This window comes from Brienomyrus brachyistius, chromosome 4 (assembly GCF_023856365.1).
Source record: "Brienomyrus brachyistius isolate T26 chromosome 4, BBRACH_0.4, whole genome shotgun sequence".
Classification (NCBI taxonomy): Eukaryota; Metazoa; Chordata; class Actinopteri; order Osteoglossiformes; family Mormyridae; genus Brienomyrus; species Brienomyrus brachyistius.
The window spans coordinates 17,172,442-17,192,463 of NC_064536.1; the positions used below are offsets into that span (position 1 = coordinate 17,172,442).

Here is a 20,022-nt window from a genome sequence, read left to right on the forward strand (position 1 = left end):
TCATCACTATGTACTGCAGTTTACACACCTGATCAGGTAACTAGGCAGTAGGTGTGCAGAACATGGGATCCTGGTGACCATGTTTTAGCCTCCCAGGAACCACCTCACCCTGCCCTGGAGAGGAGAGTAGTGGGTGTAACAGGAACTGGTGCAACGCAATTGAAAAACTGAGACTACCACTGGGAGTCGCCTCAAACAATGTAGAAAGAATTCAAGCACTCGCCCCGCCCAAGCACAGAAAATAAATTCAATGTGGTATTGGTAGCAAAACCTCACCCTACAGCCACCCATTAACTCCTCCAGTGACCACTCTCAAATATTGATTATTCCACAGAGCTTCTGAAAAAGCATCAAGCCATAAATAACGCGAATGACGCCTGCAATGAAAATCACATTTATTTCCGCAGCGTAAATGCTTTCGCATTTCGCAGTTTAAACGCATTTTTTGCAGTATGAATGTAACGTGATTTTGTAAATAAGCAGAATTGTAGGGCCCACCAGCTCGTACGGTTTGCATTTTACTATAAAATGCGTTTAGTCTTCCTCTTTATCTCGCTGAAGACGTAACATGTGCAGAAAGCTCGCACCAGCCTTTAAGGAACAGCTGAAATGTGCGTCGCAGAAACCACGCCCAGTATTACGTCAGCTTTCATCTGACCCAAGTGCTGTGTAAACACTGATAACGCAAACGTGTGCAGATTTACAGCTAATTTCAATGGGCATTTGACTTCCTCGATTGCTAGATAGAGTGAGGGAAATAGATTGGGCCCCGAAAGTGCCGCTGTTTAGATTGTAATGGGCTCATTGACAAAGGCTTGTGTCATATGCAAAAGACTGGCGGAGTCCCGGCTGGAAGAACGCAGAACGTGCCTTACAGTCATCAGGTTACTCCTGATGAGCAGGAGAGCGGCGTCCCCATGAGGAGGTGTGAGGGGCAGGCGCGGCCCAGCCTTCCAATGAGTGGAGGGTGGACACCCTTTCGGTTACTCTTTCGGTGGGGTGGGCTGGGGGGGGGGGTTAAAGGATCCTCTGTAATATTTGCCCTAAGATGACACAGACACAAAAAATCATGTGGGTGTCAGCCCTGGCACGAGGAAATGTCTGCCCTGTTCACCTTTGGTCTCCAGAGGCCGTCGTGGTGATGTAATTGTTTCTGTGGCCTTTGGACCGGGCTGAAACCAGCAGGTCTGGTGTGGGAGGCTGCAGGACGCTGGAAGGGGCTGATCTGCCTGCTCATAATCTATGACTTGCTTCGGTTAAAAGAATGAGCTGGTATTGAAGTGGTATTCCGAACATGTCCCCTAAGGCACTGTCACACTGGCCCTCCCGAATGCATACTGTCCCAAAACAGGAAATATGTGGCAATCTATTTCCGTCGCTGTGTGCGAATTGCTGTACTTTGATGGAGGAATCAACTGTTACAGCTACAACGTGAACTGTATTATTTGTGATATGTTTAGCTCGTAAAACACGTAGAGTTATGCTCAAGGCAAATGTTTGCTTAGTAACTGAAGTTTTTTTTCAGTTTCTAAGAGGCACATATTAATTGCAAACCGGTTTACGGTGCTTTTTCGGGAACCTTTTTCCAATGTATTCATTTATCAGATGCTTTAATCCAAATCAACATACCTTTGAAAAAGCCGGCTCAGCTGGTCCCTGCGGCATTTGGGAGTCAAGGGCCACATTCGGGGGCTCAGCAGTGAAACCACTCTGCCGATTCAGGGATTTGAACCAGTAAACTTACAAGTGTCCTAACACACTGAGCCACACACTGCCCTCGTCGTAATAAAACTGTGATTGATTAATGTTAATCCATTCATTAGTCATCACTGCACAAAGGGCCAGATAGCGATGACTGAGTCCTCCTGAATGGAGCCAGCTGAGGTTACCCAGAATGCCCTGCAGAGCCCTTTCCTCATAGCGGTCACCGCATTCAGCCTTGATTTCCCTTTATGGAGCCCAACATGCACTGTCATCATCTTATTTTATCTGGCCTCTTTCCTCCGATTTCACAGACGTCTTACGAAACTGCCCGTCAGGGTTTGAATGAAATCCCGGCCTTCCAGTGTGATACGGGCGCCGTTACCATACGGCCTAGTGCCCTGACCTGATTTAGAGTACTTTTTTACAATAGTTTAGTCTGGCTAACGGCTAATGGCTCCACCTGGTCCGTACAAAGAGGACCGCGATGGGCAAAAATGTGATGCCGTTCGCTCTATTTTGTTTGTTTTTTGTTGGATGTGCCCGACAGGCTCAAATGAAGCTTTTCCCACGGGCGTAGAGGAACCTGGCCGTGCCCAAGCCGCACTGCCAAGGTATTTACTGGTTACAGCCCGGTTATGGCTGGCTACAGTTTCCGACTGCAGTAGGGTCGTTCGAGTCTAGCTGTCTGTTACCATCAAACTTTGGCTGAATTAGCATTTGCTTGTGTGAATCTGCTTTACGAATCCGTTCAGCTGTTCTACAATACTTGTAGTAGCCGGTTGGAAATTAGTTATTCAGAATGCATCAACACATCACGATCTGTGATACTACTAATATTAATATATAGCACACACCCTTGTTTCCCTCGGATAATCCAGGCGTATCGACGCAGATCACTGCTATTTGATCACTGCTAACTCCCTGCATTACAACCAATCAGATGGCGGCTCGTTTGATTTATAATGGAAAACGGTTTGGTTTGCGGTATGGCCCAGGTACGGCTGTGTTCTCGGTGGCGGTGCAAAAGTGCTGAAACATACTAAGGTAACGAAACAGAAATGGAGAGGCCTGTCTAAGTCGAAGCGCTCCATCCCACTGAATGGACGTCAGATGCAGGAAGGATGAACATTTGTCTTTGTTTATTTTTAAATGCCGTACGAGTTATTTGAGGACACGGTTTCCCAGGGTGACCTACATGAAAGAAGGTCACACACTTGATCGAGTCATTCTGATTCATAATGTAAGCTGCACAAATGGCCCAAAGTTTAATACACAACCACAAAAAATCCATCTGCTTGACTGTATAAGGTGAGAGTGCAGCTGGCCCTTGGCAGTTATGGTCAGTTATGGTCTTGCTTAGGTTTTCCTGAAAAATAAAGCAGGAGTCTCCACATGCGCTTGACTGAATGCAGATTGTTGCCATACAAGTTAAACTGGTTTTTAGCACATGCTCTAGCAAGCATGGCAACCCAAAAGTCGGCCCAATAATGTTGACTGGTGGTGGGGGAACCAGATGCCCTCGTGTCCAACCATTGGCCTGGTCGTCGGGGACAACGCTGAAGAGTGTGCTGTGTTTTTCCACAATCTGGCAACAGAACAGCTTTGTATCTCTTTAAACATGCAGGATGCTTTGCGCAAAACTGAATTAAACAATCCTCAATGGAAACTAATAATATATGACGCCAGATTCTTGTATATTTAATTCCGTGGAACTTAATCTGTGCATTCTTTTCATTCTCCTTTGAATTGATAACATTTAAGAGCATACGGAAGCCTCTGTCTTTGTCATGGAAACAGCTGCCTGAAATCTAATAAAAAGACGCCTTTTAGGATGTGGTTTAGAAGCCGTGTCTCCTACAGCTTTGAGAGCCGACATTTAATTAGCAGTCAACTGTTTAGGTGGCCCATCTGAATAACAGATTAAATTAAAAACAAAGTGGTGTGAGGCAGCACTGTCCACCTTGGGGACTCTGAGGGCCTCGCTGTCCCCGACTCGATGACAGGGAATCAGACAGGCAATGCAAATTTGAATAAACAAATACCTTCGTTTTGCCGGGGCCTGCGGTTGATGGATGGATTACAATATTCCCCATCACAGGACACAGACACATTACGGACAGTTTAGGGAGACCAAACTGCGTAGGCCGTGTCTCCGGGAACATCCGGAGGGAACCCACACACAGTTATAAATCTTGCACAATTATAAGCACTACACATTGTCCTACAAAAAAAATGTGAAATGTTTAGTAAAGTCTGGCAGACTCTTACGATAACCACAATCACGATTTAAAAAAAAAAGAAAAACCAGACGAGAAATATGTGAGGCATTCGAGCCTCAAATTTTGAAATAAACACAGACAGTCAACACAATTTTTTTTGTTGGAATGAAAAGTTATTCATTCATTTTCCAACCACTTATGCTGGTCGGGGTCATGAGAGGCCTGCAGTCTGTCCTTTGCAGCATACGGCACAGAGCAGGGGTACATCCTGCATGGCTCAACAGTTGATCACAGGATATATGCGCAGCTACGAACTGTGGGTAGTTTAGAGAGACCCAGTCACCTAACCGCATGCCTTTGGCTTGTAGAAGGAGACTGGAGAACTCGGTGCTGGATAAAGCGCATGTGAAACCCTAGGCGAGCTCCACCACCGGCGATTACCCTCCTGGGTCCGAGGAGCATGTGGAGCACCACACTGTCCAAGACAAAGTGAAACTGGCTCACTAAGTTGCCCAGAAGGTGGCGCTCTAGGGAGCCCTCTACATCACCTAATGGGATGAGCCTAGGCCTACTACCTTATCCATGTCAGGAAGAACACTATGAGCTATGACATGGTTTGTAAACTACCATTTCAACCATTTCAATTAAAAAGACCTGGATTTCACTTAAGCCCCCCCGAGTCCTTGCTGTGTGCTGATTGGTCAGTCTCCTATATTCGTGCATGTGTCACTAATGTTAATGTGAAACCACTAGATGAGTATCTTAAATCAAGGAAACGAACCAGTAACAATATAACACGAACCAAACAATTTCGCCGGGAGTCTTTCAGTTTTAAAGTAGCTTGTAAAACCTGAAGTAGCTCATAGGTTCCCCCCCTTGACATGGATTCGGTGGTCACCCTAGTCGAGACACATGCAGAGTAGACCCATCCCTGAAAGCACAAGGCAACAGAGCTACCTACTGATGCCGCCCAGATGGGGGGTCTTGAAGGAGTTCATTTGGCCTAAATGCAGTGCTGCCTTTCCTGAGAAGGTCATTTTTATTTCTCTTAAGACCAGCGGCAAGAAGCAGGATGAGGACTGTCCCTTATAAGGTGACGAAGACGTGCATTCAGAAGCTGAAGACAGATAAATAACCACAATGATGTACTGACTGCTGAAAGTGTGAAATTCAGATCGGAATTTTTGACGAGACATGCGTCCCACCAATGAGACCTGAGGCACCAGAGGGCGACCGCTGCACTGGTATATAAGTGAGTTTGGCAGTTTGCCTCTCCTCCAGAGTGTATCACAGTGCACAACGAAGCACTGGTTCGCTGTGAGAACGCCTGAAATCAGCCACACTTCCACCACAGCTGAATGGCAATTGTGTGGCAGGCTGCAGAGGACCAAGCCTAAAACCCATCAGCACAATGGGCTCCTCTCAGCCGTGAAGAACTCTAACACCCGAATTCTCCACTGCTATTTTTGAAAAGACCTGGTCATGTTGTGTGAATCCGTACGCAGTCAGATCTGTGCCGCAAATTACTTGGACCTGTGATATCATTCTGGGTCAAAGGAAACTGCTTGAATTTATGCAACTGTTATTCACCAAAGTTCGTTGTCTTGAATGTCAGTGTACTATTTTGCTTCTAATGGGATGTGTTCGTACACATATTCCAAAAGTCACGTAGTGAAACATAAATCTTTGAGGATAGGTGGCTCATTTATCTTATACCTGCTGGACTGTCAGTTCGATTCCCGCCTCTGGCTTTGTCTGAGTTCTCCCCGTGGTTATGGGTGTTTCGTGATGGACTGGCATCATGCCCTGGTCTTCCTGGAATAGGCTCCAAGCCACTGTAACCCTGTACTTGATATGTGGCTGCAACAGATGGGTGAAATATGCTGATATGAAAATAGCTGCTAAAAAAAATGAAACATTTAAATCACTGGTATTTTTTAAAAATAAGATATCAATCTTTTGCCAGTGAATGTGGTGCAGAGACATATGATATGTGTCATGCTGCACTAGTCTATCACTGAAATAACCAACCAATTAATCCTGAACAGCTGTGCAAGTAAAGATCAGTCAATCAACCAATTAATCCTGAACAGCTGTGCAATTAAGGATCAATTCCCCATGCAAACAGATCCATAGAAGCCTTGAAGCTAAAACAAACATTGCATTGAGCTTTGGGTAACATTTGCTGCAGTGTCCAAATACCTGGCATCTGCTTTCTGGCCAGATGGTTGACAGTTCAGATGTCACCCAAAAATACTTCTGTAAATATTGGAATGCATACCCAAATTTTTATTATTTGTATTTATTTTAAATTATCCGTCCATCCATCCATTTTCCGAACCATTTATCCTACTGGGTAGCGGGGGGTCCGGAGCCTATCCTGGAAGCTATGGGTAAGAGGCAGGGAACATCCCAGGATGGGGGGGCAACCCATCACAGGGCAATTTAAAATTATTTATATATATTATTTGAATTTTATTATTTTGAATTATATTAAAATCTAGTTTCTCCTGTGTGCAGCAGTACTGTGACAACCACGTATTTCACATAAAAACTGTCATCCATTCATTTTCTAACTGCTTTATGCAGATTAAATTAACTACAATAATAATACTCGCCAAAGGGTATTGACGATAGATGGATGAAAGAAATACCTACAATATAAAGAACAGCGTAACGGCATCTACATTTTATCGGAACACGTTTTAGATAATCCTGAAAAGCACGTCAAATTTTATTATAACACTGACGAGAAAAGAAAAAACATGTTCTATTTACAAAATTGGTCTCCAACCCCATCTAGTGGAAATGTTGGGAGCGCACTTTTTACTAACATTTAATTAGGAAGTAGAACTAAATATACAGGAAATAAAACGTCATAGTTAATTTGCATCGAAACAGTTAAGTTGTTGTCGTATAATTTCATTAACCATACGTCATATCTATTTATAGTGTGGAAGAGTACCCAAAAAGGAGCAGTGGTGTTTTATATGACATTCTAATTCCTATTATGGTTTCTTAATACTATCCGGTGAAGCTCTAATAATCTAAAATACGTGGATTTTCTTAAGAGCCGAATACATTCATGAGTCAAAAGACATACCCCGTAAAGGTCACATACTAGAATCGGCCCTGGTTCACTGAGACACTTACCAATTACCTATTGTCGAAAACAGGAGCAAACAGCAGACATAGCGGCATTAATCTGCGCTTGTCGGTCGTATCGAGATGCTACCGTCCTCGTGCGATTCTGCAATAACTTCCGCGGCGGTGCAGCACTCCGGAGAGCTCGCGCGGCCTCCGGGGGGCAGCAGCGGCACGCGCGGCGCTCTCGCAGCGAGCCTCGTGCCCGTCATCACTTCCTGGATCTCACGTTGCCGCTGACATCAGAGCCGCTGCTTAGTCGGTGGGAGCGCTGGCGGCGTCCAGCCGAGCTGAGCGCCGGGGGAAGGTAAGAAACTTTGCCCGATGCGAGACATTCTATACAGCTTTCTCCGAGTGTTTGATCGTCACTTTGGATTACAGATACACTTTGGAGGACGGCCTTATCCATTCTTTGAATGCAATGCTGGATTAAGTCGATTTTTCTCTAAATATAACGCCTGACAATTGCATTTCATTCGCGTGCAGTTGTTGTAATATCCGGATATTAGTGGCACGGGGAACATCTGAACCAAGTCACGTCGTTGGACTTCTGCATTGCTTCTCATCTTTGATTGCATCTTTAAAATTATTATTTTTGAACAGCTGACATCATTACTTGTCAACGTATTACTTCAGCTATGAAGTTCCGTAGGTAAACAGGTGAGTGTTTTTAAAGTTTGTGTGTTTTCAACATTATCTTAAAATCACCTCTGAATGGTAAGGTGTCAGGGGCTCACTGAATGGTAAGAAGTTGCATATTAACAACCAAGAAGTCGTATTTTCTTTAGCCGGCAAATGTGGCAATATGCAATTTATTGACTGATTGGAGGGTATTTGTCGCTACATACATTTCTAAAGTGTTATTTAAGTAGGCGACCTTAAGAAATATAGCCTAGATTCGAGGTTAAATTTGACAGATGATAATGAGGTTGGCCTCTTTACCTAAGGCGGATAGAGCAGCCTGACGTTTTTGTGTCGCTATTGCATGAAGACAAATATGCGATATTCAAGGTAGTGTGATCAATGGCTTTAGATTATTTTACAAGATCGCGAGTTTGTGTGAGGCATGAAGACATGAATGTAGCTCTGTGAAGTGGCCTTATTTAATTTGCCTAGCGTGTCGTGTTGAAGTGCGCGCTTATGCTTTGCTGTATGAAACAGATGTTTTATTTACATCTGCATGATGCTGTGGCCCGTCGCTAATGGGGTACTAGCGGAGGCGTAGCACACAGCATCATAGTTGCGAAGACTACCATATTTCGATTTTCACGCAAACTTACTCTATCTTCACTTTGTTTTCTTACAGACAAATATATTTTTTATTCAAAACCGCAATTTCCAGTCATTCAAGAATGTAGCCAGTGACTGAACTATGAAACGTTTTAGAGAGATGCAAGACCGAAATCGGGTTTTCTGTGTAAGCCTATCTGTATTTTTGGGAAGGGATTTTTAATCCAGTCTTAGGTGGCAAACTGTGTAATAAAATCTAAGAATACCATTTACATTTCTGCCAGATTCTCGGGATTGTTGCATGGGCATAAAATTGGACTGCATAAATTTGTATGCATTATTACAGAATATTTTGTCTAAAGGATGAATTAAGTCAAACATTTAAATAACGGTATTTTTGCACGACATGCCAGTAAATATAATTCAGTAGACAGACATCAGTGTGCCTCGCTTTCTGTGTCATTGCATGTTCTATGTTCCAGATTTTTAAAACACAAGTATGGTGGGAAACTTGATTTTAATACGATCGTTTTATTCTTCATAAAACATTCCAAAAATAATGACCATTCAACTATAAAATTACCTTTGGCCTACAGTATGCTGCATTTTGATATGTTATATATGGTGCTAGATCTTTTATAGTACAATATATAGTACAATAGTATATATATATATATAGGTGTTCAGTGCAGATGAATGGTGTGTGATAGTGCCGTGAACCACATGTGAGACTCTCCATCCAACAGGAAAGTCCAGTGGATGGAGTTACTCACCACACTGGTATTCTAGAGAGCACAGGAATATACGCCTGTGGTTTAACGGGGCTTGTTTCAAAGCTGTGATCTCGTGGGGGAATCCCAGGGACCGGGGCCGATCGGTCCTGCCAGTGAAAATGAGGTCCGCAAAGCCAGATGCAGACTGAAATGGCAGTGAGCCCCCGCCGTTCCCGCTCCCCAGACTCATACTGCTCGCGAGTTTAGCCCGTAGCTTGATTTCCCCCCCCCCCCTGCTTTTGTGCTATGTTAATTAAAGATTCCAGGCACCGTAAATAAAGTTCGAGGAGCGTCTCGTTCCAGCTGGCCCGCTTGTCTCCTGCACAGTGAGGGACGTGAGTTTTGTGTTGCAGGTCTTTTTTTTCCTCCTTCTTCTTCCCCCTCCCTCACTTTGACTGCTGCTAGATCACTTAAAGGGTACTTTCCCAGGAGCTCAGTCATTGAAAATGCATTGCATCACACTGTGTTGTAATTCCCTTTCTCAGGCGCTTGAAGAGAGCTGGGTGTTGTTTGATAGCGATCAAAAGCAAATTAAATGTAATGCTGACACAATGCCCACCGAATGGCTTTTGGAAACATCTCCCTGTTTTGAAATCGTGTTTGAAGTTTGTATTCCCAGGTGAAGCACTATAATCATTTATTTTCCTACAAGAGGAGCTTTCCCCTGTGCGACTTGTGATGTGCGCATGTAATCTGCTCCGTTGGCGCTGTTAGTCCTCTGGTCTGCCTCTGTGTTTGTTGCTGGTGAGTGTGACACCAGTGCTTCACAGGATTCTTAAAGTCAGAACTGAGAATATATTCACCCTTTTTCCTAATGCCCTTTTGGGAGATCTGAGGATGTTAGATGTTATTTTGCTGCTGTTGAGAGTTCATCGAGAGTCATGGGTACAGAAGTGAAGCATTAAACAACCAGCGTTCAACGTGGCAGGTGTGCGAACCTCCAACATGCAATACTTGTGCCTGATTTCCTGCGTCAGCCTTATATGGGGAGTAAAGCAAAATCTCGGCCCTTAAAGGGGCTGCCGACTACAAATGATGTAGCATGACGATTCTTATTTTTTACGGCTAATTACTGGTCCATCGGTGACAATTAATGTCCAGCGCAGGGCTTTGTGGGGCATTTTGGCAACGTCCTCATTTCTGCTGCCAAGCTTGAGTTAAGAAAAGAAGCCTTTGTTGACAACTGGCTGTGCGGTTGAGTTTGTCATCCTTCGTGTTCTCCTTTTAGGACTTATAACCACATTAGTAACTTCCTTTTCTTAGTAAGAAACGTCACCGCATGAATTTAGAAGAAGCTGTTCTTCACAGTGGTGATCTTATTTTTTTTTGTTTTTTTTTTTTTACATTTAGTGGGTTTTGTGCACCTCCAGTCTCCCGCCCACCCTGCATCTTTACTACTCTTTGTAGATGCCAGATGTCCCCAAACCAAACCACAGTGCCTTCTGGGTCAAAGGTGGGAATTTACCCAGCATCACACAGCAGGTCTTTAAGGGAGATTCAGGCCCTCTCCGCGTTCCACCTGAAATCGGAGAGAGACCCGATTACTGCGTATTGCATCAGCCTCATCTGGCCTGTTGATATTGGGACGTAATTATGGTCTTTGAGCTTATTGTCCGCATTGTAAATCTCCGTCTCGCACGGAATCTTCGCTTATGCATGTTGAGACTTCATTTATGTTGGACAAGGTAAAAGTCAATAGATGTTAAGTGATGATTGCTCGGTGTTGTACTGATTAAGATAATGCTTGCAGGCGCTCTAGAAGATTCTGTTCGTGATGAAGGCGGCGACACCTGCAAGTAGTGCAGGTTTTGTTGTGGTTAAGGTTTCCAGATATCATAGCTTGCATTATAGTGGTGAAAATGGTAAGGTATTCGGATATTATGCTACATGTTAAAGACCTCAGTTTTGACCAGCAGACTTCCAGCTGATGTCACAGATGATACCCTGTGGTCTGTCCGCATGTCACTGTAGCAGTACGCAAAGTCGACCTGCATCCATCACAATGAGCCACTCTGCACCATTTACTCACTAAGGGTGCTCTAGCCTCGCATTGGCCTCCTCGAATGACACTTGCGTTGTCAAATCTGCTTTGGGGTTTGAAATGCAATTTGGTTTATAATTTCGGTTGAAAATTTTGGTTATAATACAGATCAACGGGGCTTGTAGATTATTGAGGGAAGATGTATTCAGGCACCCTTATGGGGGGGGGGGGGGACAGGTAAGCCAACTGAGCATGATGCAAAGACACAAATGATTTAAACAAACAAATCGTAGGGCTATGAGAGCCCGGCCATTACTCCCAGTCTCTCTCCTACACGCAGAACGACTAACTCCCCCAAACGCTAAACTCGTTCTAAACGTCCTTTTAGCCAGAAGCTTTCAGATTGCATGCTTTTGTAATGAAGTTGTATCAGAACAGGGAGGTGTTAGGCTCAGCGGGTTATAGGATGCTGAGCCTGTGATCGGAATGTCGCCAGCACAAATCCCAGGGTTGGCAGACTGATTTCTCTGCTGGGCCCTTGAGCACGGCTTGTATCCGTGAATGCTGCAGACACCGGCTGCCCCTGCTTTTTCCGAATGCGTGTCACTTTGGATAGAGCTTCTACTAAATTAATAAAACGTGAAATGTAGCTACATTTTGTCGTGTGTTGGCGTATGTCCCTGTGGCTCGGCTGTGACCGTGCAGATTTGTTTATCGCTTTCGGATGACCTTGGAGACGCGTGTGCGTGTGTCTGGCCTTGTGACGCCCCTGCATTGCACACTTCTTTCGACCATCCAAAGAGGCTTTGCGCCCCCCGTCTTGGGACATATTATTTCACATAATAAGAATTTGTTTAAAACATGGAAGCCGTTTCAGTTTAATCCGAGCACTCCTCTGTTGTTTCGTCTCCATGGTTTCACGGGGCAATTATATGGCGGCGACAGGCTCTGGAAGAGTGACATCCAATTAACTCGTTAGGGGTGCGTGCTGAGTGGCGAGGTTGTGCTTTGTGGATCTCGGCAGCGGCTAGGGGGAGATGCTTGGGGGAGGCTGAGAGGGTCGTCGTCGTCCATCCAGAGTCAAGGGAGCTAAAGCGCTGTTTGCTCCATGCTAGCTAGCCGTCAACGCCCCCAAAAGCTCGCCAAAAAGCCGCAAATGCTTTGCTCGTTAAACAGACGAAGAACACAAGTTCAAGGAACTGCTTTTAAGACGTTCAAATGTCCTGTATTATATGTGCCAGGTAATGGTTTTTGCTTGTGCACTTCGTGGTTCATTTCGTAAGCTTCCCAAGCATTTATTCAAGTAGAACGTTAAACGGTATATGAAATAGCTTGGAGTTTTACGTACACAAAGATGTTCTGAGGACAGAACGAAAAATGATTGGTTCAGAGAGGTGTAGAGGAGGTGGGTCCAAGCAACTAGGGGAGGTGTGACCCACCAATCAGATATCTTGGTCCTGCCTCCTCTACTTGCTTGGACCCACCTCCTCTACAATCTGATTGGTTATATTTCTGAACCAGTCATTTTTGTCTCTGCCCTCAGAATATTTCTATGTAAAACTCCCAGTAGCTGTGAAATAATTTATGTGCTGCATTTTTTTTTATTTGTTTACTTTTGTCCTTTGACAGCTTTAAGTTGTCCTTTGAGAGTTATAACGGGGTTTAATCGTGTTAATATTAGACTCTGTACTTCTGGTGTATCCTCCCGTCTAATTTTGGTGGGCTACGTCGGTGTTCCAGACCAAGACTGGGAGGCTTTTAACGTGGCTGTTTCTTTTTCTTTATCGGGTTTATCGGGCACCATAATTAGCCTTAATCAAGTCACGGATTCTGTAATTCGGCTTCTGAAATATGTTTTCCCTCAGTGACTGTGTGGTTTCCGGATGATCAGGAGTGTACAGGAGCTCAAACGATTAATTAAGTCTTTAGCCTCATGCCCGTTTACTCCCTCTGAGGTGTCTAGGTCACAGCTATGTGTTGCTCATCCTCCACGTCCTGCTTTGTGGCCTTGGCGAAGCCTCCTTCTCATGTTGTCGGGCATGTCAGCGTCGCTTGTGATTTTAAGGGCGGTGGACGATGTAATCCTGCAGAAATCCTCCCTGCACATTGCAGCGGGCTGTAACCTGACCTTGATGAGCTGTGTGACACGGTTCGTTCTTGTTATGAGTAAATCACACCGCCGCAAACGGCTAACAGGCCTCCTGTACTGACTAGAATATCGATTTCTCTCTTTTGACCCTGACACACTCTTGTATTTTCATCACACAGTTTTAGTCAAGGTGACCTGCTGCATCTTACAAGAACATGGATAAAAGTAGATTCATTCATACGCTGCTCTGAAAACGAGGACAAAGACTCAAAACATGAAAGGCATTACTTCCTTATAAGGTACCTGTTTGTCAAAAACACGCCATGATGTCATCTTTGGGTAGAGAGGCACCAGAGGCTGCTGGCTTTGGGCTGAGAGCTGCGTTGGTGCTGCATTACGTGCAGTTCTGAAACTCGGAGGACAGTGACCCGGAAAGGAGATAGAGGCTCGTCTGATGGGGAAATTCCTGTTACTGGTTCTGAAAGTTCACTGGAGTTCTTTTTTTTTTTGACTGCGCTCGCTGCATGGTTCACTGCAGGCGGTGGCGGTGGCGGGTCAGCGGGGGTGTGGGTGCATGACGGTGAACTGCGGTCTTCTGCTGACCTACAAACAGACACGCTTCATCTAGCCCACCTGTCACACCCCTGCAGCCTGCCTCCCGTCAGGCCATCCGTAAACTGCCATAATACTTCATACCAGCAATAAAATGTCTGCCGCATGCTTGTAGTAAGACTAGATGTAGATGTAGGGGCCGCTGGGAAGCTCTTTCTGTCTCTTGTTCCTTTAAATTCTTCCAAAAAACAGATGCTTTTCTCAGATACTTTCATTCCTTAATTGGAGTTTTATTTAATCGCTACCAACAACAGAGCAGGACCAGGCAAACGTAATTACCATCGAAGTAAATAGACGTTTAGGAAATTGCAAGTGCATGCAGCATAACGTATAAACAACCAATTGTATTAAGTAAGCTAGCAGCCCCCACCCTGCCCCCCACTAAAAAACAGGATTACATTGGTGAAACACCACATCATTATAAAATATTGCATATGTAAACAAAACAAGCTGTAACAGCTAAATTAGCCTATTTATCTGATGCTTTTAGCGTGTTCATTTATTTCCTCAAATTGTTATTTAACATCTGTAGTCTGCTTTTGAAGTTTCTTCCTGTTTATTTTTTGTTAAACTGGTGTCTGTTTTCCGTGGAAGAGAGACTAACTTCCCTGACAGGGACTTGGGATGAAAAAAAAACAAAACGCTCTCGGAGCTTTAGCGTTTGCTTGGGACTTGTCCTCTTCGCGTGTTGCTCTGTGTGCCGTGTTGCTCGTTGTTTTTGAAGACACAGCAAAGCATAAATGAAAGGGAGGGAAAAAAAGGTATTGTTCTGTCTCCTCTTTCATATGTCAGAATGCGGGATAATGGACGGCGACGTAGTGGGTTGTGACAGCCGCGTCTTCCGCCGAAGAGCCTTCATGTGGCTGAACACTTGCGTCTGCCTTTGAAGAGCGTGCGCTCTCCACCTATCGCACGCCGTCCTGTCCTCCCTCTGTTCCCTCTTCTGTGACTTTGGGACCGAAATGTTTCTCGAGTGCCGGGGCCCCCCCGCCACCTTCAAAGTCGAGATCCCCCTCGACTCCCCTCAGAAGTCCTGCTCTTCGCTGAGACAGGACTAAGGAGTCTGCATCATGGCGTGATATCGTGCTTATTTGTTACGTGTTCAGCGGCGCATGCACCGTGTACAGTTCTGATTTGCGAGCTTCACTTGAAGTGTGACCATATGTTCATGGGGCTGCCGCGTTAACAAGCTCCGCGGTCAGGGCATAAGATGGGCCATAACTCTTATGAAGAGGCCAGCCTTACCATTAGCCAATGATATGTTATGAAATGGTGAGTGACAGGGGAGGTCGAATTTTGAGACCAATCAGCTTTCAGCTGGGGTAAGTGCCCCTCCCATTTGTGGTTCCATTGGTCTAAATGGTTTGTTGGGCTCTGAAAACTTTTGTTTTTATGCTCTCAGGGTGAAGTTCAGCTCAGCACTTGAGGTTAGACGCCTCCTGATGATGACGGTATACATGGGTGAGTAGAGTTCTTTTTTTTTTGCTTCAGTGGGTGTGCCCAAAATACCGCATAAATTAATGTACCTGCATATTAATGAGCTCCTTTTTTAACCTTATATGGTCAGGCTTATTTATGTGCAACTGTAGCCTAATTACCCCGATTCCCCTAAAGGTCATTAGGACTTTGAGCAGAAACACGCTTGGCTACACAGAGCCTGAGGCCCAGAGCAGTGCGGGCGACCCGCTGGCATGTCGCTCGCCAACACCGCCGGATGCTTAATGAGCCAGCCTGGGTTAAGTGTGTTCTCAAGGGTGCGTAGCGGCCGCGTCCTTCTCGGGGGTGCCGGAGTCGTAGCTCGCTCTCTCCCCGGCGGCCTGCCGTGTGGCAGACAGGTGCTGCTGGCCCTCTCATTTATGTCCGAGCTCCTCTTCGGGATAGCCGGTGTTCCTCTCGGGATTGCCGGTGTTCCTCTCGGGATAGCCGGTGTTCCTCTCGGGGCTTCTCAGCATAAGCAAAGATGGTTTTTCTGAACTAGGTTTGTCCTCGTTAGAAAGAAGGATCTAGTGGAACCAGTGGGGAAAAAAAGCCTATTCCTCCAGAGACTGGCTGACCCTGTCTGCCCATTAATATGGATAAAAGCATTTTCTAAATAAATAAATGTAAATGAAACTAGGCAATTTTTTTTTTGTCAAGCAACTAGGCTTGTGAGCATTTAAGCACAATGATTGACTTAATGTTTTTTTTTTTTGCAGTGAAACTGATTAATTGTCATTGTTGACACATCACAAGGAAATGTGTGCTCTGAAATGCGTGCATTTGACTCAAATGTGACGTAGCAGGGGGCAGCTAATTCAGCGCCCGTGGAGCAGTGCTTGGGGGCGGTACCTTGCTTTTCGGGGATTCGAACCAGCAACCTTTCAATCACTAGTGCATTTCCCAATTCATTAAGCCTCCACTGCCCCTTTTACCTCCCTTAGAAGCATGTACTAGTGAAGTTAGATTAGTCAGTTTTTTTAATGATGTTCTGGAAGCATACAGAGCATGCGGGTTTGGCGTGTGAGGGTAGGCAGTGGCCAGCCGTCTGATAATTCACACAGTGTTTCCCGTCGGCATCCACAGGTCCCAGCAGCACTCAGAGGACGGCCTTGCGAAGCCCAATGCAGGACGGTCAGTCTCCTGGGGAGTTTTCACTCTGCTCTCGCAGCCTTGCTCTCTCGGGACAGTATGCAAACGCATGCCTGGGTGAAAATGTGGTCTTCGGCTAATAATGCCTCGTGCCAATAGGTCGGAAGGAAACCTGTTAATGCTCAGCCATGACTGGTTAACAGACAGTACTGTCCCGGGACCGCAATGGCGTCTCGCTCCGTAAATCACCACATGTCGGCCGGCCGCTCCACCTCGCCGCCTGACCGACCAGCCCTCTCTTTGTCTCGACAGACGACGACGGGCTTCCCGGACCGGGCCTCCCCAAGAACTCAAAAGGTAGGCCTCTCCGTCCCGCCATGGCCGCCTACGCTGCACAGGTTTTAGCGGGACGTTTCCGTGCGCCGGGAAGCTGGAAAATTGTGCCGTGAGTCACCGTTTACTCTCAAAACGCAAAGCCTCATAGCAGCGGTAGCCATAGCGATTTTGCCAGCTGAAAGGACCTCTGTGTTTCTCTCGCCTGGCGAATGGAAAGAGCTCATGTAGTTTTGGACAAATGCAGCGCGTTGAATTGGGCCGTTATGCCACAGTGTATATTTATTCTGGGGAATAAATGAAACCAACCATAGCCGATAATCTGACTGTAAAAACACGTTGGAACGTGTTGGTGTTGATGCTACGTCAGGGTCATTAAATGTCTGTTTCTGAAAGCGGAATCACTGGGTTTCCAGCGGAGTTCTCATTAAGGAGACCACGGCGTCGATCGGCCGGAAGAGCGCGGCTCTGTCTTGGGCGTCGCGCGGACACACTGGGCCTAATTAGCCGGAGTGGAAGCCTGCGTGCTGCGTCACGGGGCGTCGGGAAATCCTCGGGGGCCACTCTCGCTTCCGGCATGCCATCCTGGGAACCGGGGCCGCTCCTGTCATTTTGCCGGGGCGAGAGTCGAGATAAGCCGGTGCCTCTTCAAGATAACAATTTGCGGATTCCTTGTGAATAATTCATCAGTGTGCCAGGGATGTGGGGGGCGGGGGGGCATCCTGAGCTAAGGGACGCAGGCGGGTGATTGAGGACTTTCCGGGTTAAAGGTGTCGCAGCCGAGTGCATTTGTTTATATTCGGTCATAATTCCCGGTAGGGACAGGGAGGCCATGTTGGCGAACAGGTGAAGAACCAGTCAGTTTTGTTTTAATGCCTCTCTAGTGATGCCGGACTCCATCCCCAAAACATATTTTTGGCAAGTAATTTCATTTATCAGTTAGGGCCCCTAACTGAGTCCGAAAAATGGTTTTGAAAAACTGTTGTATTTTGGTGTCTTACCTAGTACCCTGCGGGAGTGGCTGCAAAAAGCCAAAGGTTCTCCAAGGACAATTAGCCAGTGTGAGGAGTGCCCCCACCATGTGGGGGGCAGGAGGGGGTATTACAGGCTATATCATTTTGTGCTCCCTCTGGCCTTTATTGTGAGTGACCCTGTGCTCTGACACGCATCTCCGCTTGACCTCATGAATTCCAGAGTGCTGCTTCTTCAAAGGGTCAAGCCCTCGTCAGACTGTTGTCCTGCATGTAGGTTCATAATAGACTTTCCGTCAGCGGCATTTCTAAGTGCTCTCCGGTGAGATATTTGCTTTCGTGCCGCTCGCTGAGCAAAGCCAGGACTTGGAGTAACCGTGAAAATTCCCAGTCAAGGACTGTATCCATCCAGCGCTTGGAAACTTGGCTTCAGAGTTTCTGAGTAATGGCTCGAGTTTCCTCTGCATTGTAAAGGTTATTACCACCTAAGATCTTCCTTTAAGTCGTGTCGAGGGCGGGATAATAACTGCGATATGCGAGCTTATGCTGGCGGTCAGCATAGCATGCCATTTTTCTGCAGATGCGATGCATCCAAATGATCTTTCTGTTGAGACAAAAATCATGTTTTTTTTTCAACATTGTGGTGAGAAGAGGAAGCAAGTCGTCGTGGAGACTTTCCCCCCTCTTTTTTTTCTCTGAACTGTGACTCTCTGCCAATGACTTCATGGTTCAGTTATGAGGCACCAGTAGAGCGAAGGCTGGTATTTAGTGAATGAAAGTGTCACAGGTCTCTTTCAGCATGATGTAATCATCTGTGCCACAAAGCAGTGCATTATGGAACACTCTCCTCATTTTCCAGGCCGTTTCCTTCATGACACTGAATTTACGTCACTCTTTCGGGAGCCGGGCAGAATTTAACACATTCAGCTGAGCGACTAAAAATGGCTCCAAGTGAGAGAATTTTGCTGCAATGTGGCTTTCGGTGTTTGACGTGCAGTTATGCGTAACTCGCAGTGTGGGCCTGAAACTGTTTCAAATTGATGGGATTTGTGACATGAGAACCAGAGGTAGACCCTGATCTCATACGTCTGGAGCATACCTGCTCCTGACAACTTGTATGACATTCACACATGATAGGAGAGACTTAACGGAGGATCATCCCAGTTAGCTCCTTTCGGCACATGGGGAATGGGCTTTGAATCTGATTTATACCAAGGTTTTCCCTGCTAGGGAGTTTTTCCTTACCACTGTCGCCTCCAGCTTAATCTCTGTGGTTATTGGGCAGAGATAACGTAAAGCGCTTTGAGAGAATGCAGTGTTGTGAAAATGCACGATACAAATAAAACTGAGCTGAAATTGAATCAAATTTTGAATGCGCATTTTTATGCAGCTTCGTGAACTTTGCATGTAGCGCGTATCCTCTCACTCAGCATCTCCTGTAAAATACTGGCCTTGCAATGCATCTTGTACCCTGTTTTTTGGCCTGACATACTATATTTTACAAAGTTTCTCACCTCAGCTGTTCCCCTTTGGCTTTCATTAACACCCCCCCCCCCCATAATCAGAGATGATTAAGTAAACATAATTCATACCGATAAACAGATATCGTCTCCTCAGGTTCTAGCAAATTGCAGTCTGCTTCTACTGATTGGCGTAAATGAAGGTTATTTTTAAAGCTAATCTTGCTGAGATGCAGAGGATGATGACACCCTTTTTTGGTTTTGGTCTTTGTCAGCCTTCGCTAGCTCAGTTTCACATGGTCATGGTCTTCAGCAGAAAACCATAATGCCTTGTAGTTCTCTCTCTGTCTATCTCTCTCAAGGGTCTATTTTCATTGAAGCACACTGTGCAGGTTTATAAATAATGATTTTTCACTCGGGCCTGACGCATATGGGAGGGGTGAAGGTACAATGTTTGTGTTGGGAAGCAGACCAGATAAACGGGCCAAGACCATTCGACTTGTTACGCTTGTGTTATAGCAGAGCTTATTGGTGCTGTGGGCACTTTGGGGGTTGACAAGCAGGTTCTGGCTTTAACCATTGGGGTCTCACAGTGTCCTGAGCAGCAGTACAACAAGTAGATGTTTCAAAATATCTAGCTGTAGGTGTGATGATGGTTTCCGTGACCCTCAAGAAGATCAGAGCCGAGCCAGGTGGTGGACGTGGTTAAGGAGAGAACCAGCTTTCACTGGACTAAGCAGTGTTAGTTCCTGCTCCTCTGAATGGTCGTGGGACCCTTTGCTGTAGAAGGTTCTCCTTCATGAAGGAACCAGTAGCTATTTTATCTAGCTGTAACACACTGGGCGTTGTGACAGCCCACATTAAATTATCTAGTATTAATCAGCGCCCGATTATTCAAGTTGGTACTTGGTTAACACAGGTAAAATACACATTAATCA

General features: G+C 45.7%; 1 protein-coding gene across 1 annotated transcript in view; it reads left to right on the plus strand.

Annotated features, from left to right (window-relative positions):
* LOC125740767 (mitogen-activated protein kinase kinase kinase 3-like) overlaps positions 1 to 20,022 on the plus strand; it is a 47,889-nt gene that overhangs the window by 2,779 nt on the left and 25,088 nt on the right. Inside the window, exons 2-4 of the mRNA XM_049012419.1 lie at positions 15,155 to 15,213; positions 16,315 to 16,362; positions 16,633 to 16,677. Of these exons, the coding sequence (XP_048868376.1) occupies positions 15,155 to 15,213; positions 16,315 to 16,362; positions 16,633 to 16,677 (152 nt within the window). The remainder of the gene's footprint in view (positions 1 to 15,154; positions 15,214 to 16,314; positions 16,363 to 16,632; positions 16,678 to 20,022) is intronic.